A 6,983-nucleotide genomic window follows, 5' to 3' on the forward strand; every position below is an offset into this window, starting at 1 on the left:
CATCTCCGCATTGGAGCAACTACTCCGGTACAACCCTGTTACGTAGCTGACTTGCTATGCGTCTGGGGGATGAGGGGAAGGTACCATCTGCTATTGATCTCAAGGTTTAAATATCCCCTCTTGCGTCTCGGTAATGGAAGCTCTTCTCCGCACTAACCATGGTGTTGTTAACGTCTCTTAGAAATGCTTGGCTCTTGGGCCTTACTACAGCCGTCTCCGCTCAGGTGGACTACTCTGAATATGTGAACCCTTTTATCGGGTCTGAAGGACCTTTTCCAGGCCAAGGATATGGCGGAGGTGATATCTTTGTCGGTGGTGCTCGTCCTTTCGGGGTCGTCAAACTTGGAATCGACAGCACTGCAGCCAACTGGAGCATGGCTGTGCTGAACGGAGGCTGGACTCCGGATGGCAATGTCACTGCAATTAGTACGTCTGGTATGCCAGATTGAAAGACTATCTAACCTTCAATAGCAATGATGCACGAGCATGGCACTGGCGGTGCTCCCAAATATGGAATCATTCCCCAGATGCCTTTGACGTCTATTGCCGAGCCAGTAAACCTATTCGACAATCTGACTTATGCCCAGCCAAGGGTATCTCACCATCCTGTCTCCCTTGTGTCTAGTCATTAATTTCTCTCAGATTGGTGATGATATCGCTAGCGTTGGATACTACAAAACGCAATTGCAGAGCGGCGTTCAGATAGAGCTATCCGCTTCACGCCATGCCGGGATCATTCAATACAGCTACCCCGAAGGAGAGAAACACGTACTCGTCGATGTCTCTCATGTGTGTTATGACCCCCGGCATATGGCAAAGCTGACTGTATCAGTACCTGCCTGGAGCACCCGACGACACCAATGGTCAATTCTACATCAGCGGTGAAATCCAAATTCACAACGACGGAAAAGCATACTCCGGCTATGGAACCTACATTGGTGGTTGGAACAACGGTCAGCTTCCCGGTCTCCCTATCTAGTTCTGTTGTCGAGTGTTGTACTTACTCATCTTAGGGGCACCGTACACTGTCTACTTCTATGGAGAGTTTGATGCGGAACCGAACACGGCCCAAGTCTTCCGAGGACCAAACACGGATCCAATGCGAGGATACCAAGGGCTCTCAAATGAGAAGCCAAGTTTCCCGATATATCGTAATACATCTAACACCGCAACATCTGGGCCGATGAACGACCGAGTCGGTGGAATTTTCAGTTGGGGCTCGGATGCAAGCTCACAGATATCCTCAAGAATAGGAATCTCATTTATCTCTACGGAGAGGGCGCAGTCTTATATCAGTTCCGAAATCCCCTCATGGACACTCAACGATACGGTAGACGCGACTGTCAAAGAATGGAACGATGATGTCTTCAGCAAGATGCAGGTACCACTTGGCAACTCTGCGAACTTAACAAACCTACGACTGTTGTACAGCTCTCTCTATTTTATCCACTTGATGCCGTCCGATAGAACTGGTGAGAATCCGCTTTGGGAGTCAGATGAGCCGTCATGGGACGATATATATACAATGTGTTAGTCTCCCAGTACTGTATCCGTATGACCGCTGACGGTTGCAGGGGACATCTTTCGTTGCACTGTTAGTTTCTACCACATCTTTCAGCCTGTTTACTACGAGTCCATGGTTCGTGGAGTAATCGACGTATGGAGGTGAGTTATGTTTGTAGACAGCTCACTAAACATGCTGACTGTGGAAGGCACTCTGGATTTCTACCTGACGGTCGATCCGGAAATTGGAATGGACTGGTCCAAGGAGGATCAGACGCCGATAATGTCCTAGCCGATGCATATGTAAAAGGACTGCGAGGCGCGGTCAACTGGACAGACGGCTACGCGGCGATGAAGACCAACGCTGAGGTCATTCCGCATAACACGCACGACCCAATCGACTTCTCCGCAAGCACAAAGGAGGGTCGAGGTGCCTTGAACGACTGGCTGGAGCTAGGGTATGTTTCTCAGGACAGGAACACTCGATGCATTTCTCGGACAGTGGAGTACAGTCTCAATGATTTTGCTGTCAGCCAAGTGGCAGCTGGCGAGATGCCTGATGATCAGGAAAAGTACCTTCGTCGCTCAGCTGGATGGCAGAAAATATGGAATACCGATGTGGAAAGCTTGAACTTTACCGGCTTTCTAGCACCTAAGTTCTCAAACGGCACATTCAACAATTCGGGATACGATCCGCTCTATTGTTATAATTGCAACTGGGAAGATTACTCTTACGAAGGAGTTCCTTGGGGTGAGGGTCCCGTTAATCTTGGTTGTCTTCGCCTGCTTACCGCGACAGAATATTCATTCGTTGTGCCTCATGATGTGGAGACCCTGGTCGATTTTATGGGTGGCCCTGAGACGTTTGAAGCTCGCCTGGACCTCATGGTCTGTTCAGTTATATATTCCTGTCGCACTAGCCACTAACATTTATAGTTCAAACCGAACACTTCAGTCCAAGAGCTCGGCCCCAATGGAGCGGGAATAACCACTCTCATGAACATTGGGTGAGTTTAGTAAAAGGAATAACGCGATGTTCTAACAGATATATATCAGGAACGAACCGGACTTCGCAACGCCATATCTATATCACTACCTCAACAAGCAATACAAAAGCGTTCAGCGAACTCGAGAACTTTCCTTTCAGTAGTGAGTGGCCTTGTCAACCGAAAACTCCATATGAATTTCTTAACTCCCCCTGCAGTTTCAAGGATGAACCCTACGGCATTCCTGGCAACTCCGACGCTGGTGCAATGAACACATGGCTGCTCTGGTCGATGCTCGGACTATACCCCATTGTAACGACAAATGTCTACCTGCTTGGCTCACCCTGGTTCCCAGACCTGAATATGACGATCAATGGGAACGCTACGCTGCGGATTCTCGCGACAGGACAGGAAGACGGACACTACGTCCAGAGCGTGAAGATTAACGGTGAGGACCGGAACAAAAACTGGTTTGAGCATGAGGATGTTATGGTGGACGGTGGGGTGATTGAGTTTCAGCTTGGGGCTGAACCGGTTGTTTGGGAAGACGGTGAAGTGCCCCCTTCGCCGGGACATGTTGATCTGAGCCAGTAAGCTGCTCTATGCTGTCCAGGACCCAATGGCGCCGGTGTGAGCAAGGTCGAAGCATGCTTGCAATCGTTAAGAGACTCAATGCAGGTTCGATGATTGCGATCTTACTATCACTCACCCCGGAGACAAAAAGACAGTGACGTCTGCCTTCTCAGTTCTTGTGGCCCTCATGCAGATTTCCCGTCACCGAGTCAGTGACCGATAGGATAAACGCCGGCATCCCAGCTAAGCAGAATACAACTGTATTGGTCCCATAACAAGAATAAGCGCACAGTAGTGCTGGCCCGTGAATGCGACAGGCCCTCCATACTCCATAGCAATAGTGACCATTGACGGGAACGGGACCCGCGGAAAGTAGCTGTGGGTGCCGGCACTGCCCAGCGCCAACGCGGGACTTTAACTCAGCAGTTCGCGAGAAAATAGAAGCCGAGTGGATATCCAATTATAAATGCCAAATGTCGCTCTACTATTTTTGGCCGCGATAGACATTGTTCAGCTTCGTGCCTCGGTGATTTAGATAACCCTCGAGGAGACCGCGAAAAGGGGCATCGGAATTAGCAGCACTGAGAGGGCCCCAAATGAGACTGTCTAAGACCAGGTCCAGAGGCACGGGAAGTCGCAAGCTGCAGCCGCAGGAACATGCAAGGACAGGACAGGACAGGACAGGGTGAGACAGTCTGATAAGAACTCACACAACAACGGGCTGAACCACGACTCGACGGTCGCTTGGCAGGCACAGACGCTGTCATCCTGGTTGCACGGTGCCACCTCCCTTTGACTGTTTTTCCGATGAGGTCAGAGTATCGCTTCGGTGGATATACTTGGTCCAATGAGGCTAGACGGTTGTTATGTTCCTGGCGAGGCTTGGTGGTGGCTTGGTCTTGTCTAGGACTCTTGGATGGGATTGGAGCTCATTTTTCTAAGCCGAAGAGTCTGGATCGCTGCTGTGATTTTTGTGCAGGGGTGCTTACAGCTTTCTGCTGCTTATTTTGTGGCACACGAGCACTCTCAATATCTAATTTGCAGAGTGTTTATCTCCGTATACAAATTGTCGCGCAAGGGCAGTCAAATTCGGCGGTGGTTCTCGGACTTGTGGATCGGCAACTGATCTGCTTTTACAGTAGATCGGGCATGGCTATTCCTACAGCACAATTTGCCACTGACTCCTATCTCAAACTTAGACTGCTTCAAAAAGAGAATGGCTTCATGGGCGCAGAAACACCCCGAGACCAGTTGGCAAAGTTACAAGATAAAAGCCAAGCGACCGCCCATAAGAATAATAATGATATGGCAAAGGCATCCAACTTCCAAGATCTTGGATTGTCGACTTCAACCCACTGGTTCAGAATTCAGGAGGATTGGCAGGACAAGTGGGATCTTATCGGGCCAATCAGGGTCTGTTTAGGGGTCTGCAGAGTCTACCCCGGGACTGCTCAGGTTGCAATTTGCACCCACGCTGTTTCACCTTGATTTCCAGCACATTCTTGATGAGGTAGGTGGGTGTTTGATGACTTTATGTTTACCAGACATCGAGATCACTGGAATGTGTAAATAAATCCCTTTGGAAAGAGAAAGAAGCACATGACTCGGGGTCTCGTTCCTTGCTTTCAAAGATTATCCGATTGGCTCCCAGCTCAGGGTATCCGTTGATGAACAAATCTTAATCCATATTAGGACTAGTTCAGGGCCAAGATCTAAGCGGACCCTGAAAGGGACTAGCCCGGGGAGGCAGCTTCCTGATTTGGGAGGGAGAGTGTGCCTTTGGGAGGGAGAGTGTGCCCCTGAGCGCCATTCCGCAGCAGCAACAAACAGTGATAGGTTAAAAATAATCTACACAGTTGTCTCGAGTCCACTGCAACCGGTTCCTGGCCGGCTCCATCTCTCCATCCTCTCTTATTGCGTCCGGTTCCTTTCTCTCGCTCTTCTCGATCTCTCCTCCCACCCCTCTCTTCATCCTCTCCTACCTCACCACGACCTCCTGGGCTTTATCCCATTCCTCGTGCGTTTCGTTCGCACGTCCATTCATTTCCCTATTCGACCCTGTCGTTCCTTCCGGGCCCTCTGTGCGCCCCTTTATTGCCCTTATCTCGGTAGTGCCACGCCTGCATTCCATTCCTCCCCGGTTCAGGTGCACCTGCCGTACCACACTCTTTACACCAACACCACCGCCCAACCACGGGCTCACTTACACAACAACACACAGACAACCACCATGCCGCTCCTTAAGCAATTGGCTCTTCTAGCGGCCTGCGTCGCTCCAGCTCTCGCGCAAACATGGACGCATTGCAATCCCACCGAAGACGAGTGCGACCCCAATCCCGCCCTCGGCACAAGCTGGGACTGGGCCTTCAACGAGACTCAAAACGAAAAGGTCTGGAACATCACGAACGGCGAAATCAACTGGACCGACGAGGGCGCCGAATTCACGATCGCGGAGAAGCTTCAGTCGCCGACTATCCAGTCGACGTTTTACATCTTCTTCGGTAGGGTCGAGATGCACGTCAAGATGGCTGCTGGACCTGGTATCGTCTCCAGTGTCGTTCTGCAGTCCGATGATCTCGATGAGATTGACTGGGAGTGGGTTGGATACAACACGTCTGAGATCCAAACAAACTACTACAGCAAGGGTGTGACGAACTACAAGAACGGTGGCTTTTTCAAGGTTGACAACGCCGATACCGAGTTCCACAACTACACGGTTTACTGGACGCAAGACAAGATTGATTGGTGGGTTGACAGCCAGTTGCTGCGCACGCTCACCTATGACAACGCGAAGAACGGCACCGAGAGCACGTTCCCTCAAACGCCTAGCAATGTCCGTATCGGTATTTGGCCTGCTGGTGACCCTGACAACGCACAGGGTACGATTGAGTGGGCTGGTGGTCCGGTCGACTACGATGCTGGTCCTTACACTATGGTTGTCAAGGATGTGCACGTCCAGGACTTTTCGTCTGGAAAGGAGTACGAATACGGTGACAAGTCTGGCTCTTGGGAGAGCATCAACATCATCAAGTAAGCCGCCGTTTCCTATCTTTACGATGAACCTTGCTGACTTTATAACAGGGGTAACTCTACTGCCGCCGAGGAAATCACCAAGCCCCCGCCCAAGTCGCTCTCCGAGAAATGGGATGACCTGCCTTCAGGCGCCAAGGCTGGTGTTTACGTTGGAGCTGCCGCCGCCGGTGCAATCCTGCTGGCGCTGTTCATCTTCTTCTTCATCCGCCAACGCAAGAAGGGCCGTCTCGAGCATGCCCTCGACGACAACAAGTTCAACAACGAGCGCAACGAGATGAACTCCTTCCAGAACAACTGGAAGCAGAGTGAATGGAAGAACGGAGGGTACCAGCCCGTGCGATAGTTGCCATATGCGTATCCACGATAACAAAAAAAAAAACCAATCCTGATGTACAAGACATTTCGCTCCCCTTCTATCGAGTCGGGCTCGGCCCACCTGCAAGGGCGCCCTCCTCGCATCAGTTTGCGAGACGCAGCCAATACCCCTGCGCCGGCTTTGCAGGCAAACCTCGCGCGGGGTTGCTCCAACATCTGGTCGAACCCCTCGAATAACGACTTTCCGTTTCCGTCCTCGCATTCTATCATCTCGTTCCTCTCGTTCCCATCTCGTTATCGGCGCAATATTTCTCGATCTCCTTGCTGATGTTTATATCACCATATCTCCGTTTGGTTTGGTTCACGACCCACTGTTTGATTTTTATAACTTCTCTGTATATACTTTTCCTTGTGCTCCCGTCTGCGTCTGGAGGGTCTGATTGCACCGACACATACCTCAATCAGCTCGGTCACTCCGGTCTTCTGTACCACCACTGTAGATCTCACTGCCACTGTCACCGTCGTTATAGATCCGGTCGCGCGTACTAGGCGTCAGGGTTCAATGCATATACC

At 50.9% G+C, this 6,983-nt stretch overlaps 2 protein-coding genes across 2 annotated transcripts; both read left to right on the forward strand.

Moving 5' to 3' along the window:
- Positions 1-158: 158 nt before the first annotated feature.
- Positions 159-3,083, forward strand: BDV14DRAFT_191650 (uncharacterized protein; the record flags this gene model as incomplete). Its single annotated transcript, XM_073771518.1, has 11 exons — positions 159-426; positions 472-593; positions 643-789; positions 833-953; positions 1,014-1,529; positions 1,575-1,665; positions 1,713-2,254; positions 2,303-2,391; positions 2,440-2,510; positions 2,560-2,652; positions 2,708-3,083. The coding sequence occupies 11 exons, from the start codon at positions 159-161 to the stop codon at positions 3,081-3,083; spliced, it is 2,436 nt and encodes an 811-aa protein (XP_073625372.1).
- A 1,555-nt stretch (positions 3,084-4,638) lies between these two features.
- BDV14DRAFT_107864 (glycoside hydrolase family 16 protein) lies at positions 4,639-6,588 on the forward strand. The gene is made up of 2 exons (XM_073765628.1): positions 4,639-6,092; positions 6,144-6,588. The coding sequence occupies exons 1-2, from the start codon at positions 5,293-5,295 to the stop codon at positions 6,436-6,438; spliced, it is 1,095 nt and encodes a 364-aa protein (XP_073625373.1). The 5' UTR covers positions 4,639-5,292; the 3' UTR covers positions 6,439-6,588.
- The last annotated feature ends 395 nt before the right edge of the window (positions 6,589-6,983 follow it).

Source organism: Aspergillus stella-maris (genome assembly GCF_047715825.1).
Source record: "Aspergillus stella-maris strain CBS 113639 unplaced genomic scaffold BDV14scaffold_52, whole genome shotgun sequence".
In the NCBI taxonomy this organism is placed as follows: domain Eukaryota; kingdom Fungi; phylum Ascomycota; class Eurotiomycetes; order Eurotiales; family Aspergillaceae; genus Aspergillus; species Aspergillus stella-maris.

What these genes read in the sequence shown, in the direction of transcription:
- BDV14DRAFT_107864 (XM_073765628.1), top strand. Translation starts at nt 5,293, where the DNA reads ATGCCGCTCCTTAAGCAATTGGCTCTTCTAGCGGCCTGCGTCGCTCCA. An exon ending in GAGAGCATCAACATCATCAA is followed by an intron (nt 6,093 to 6,143) that starts GTAAGCCGCCGT and finishes ACTTTATAACAG; the next exon opens with GGGTAACTCTACTGCCGCCG.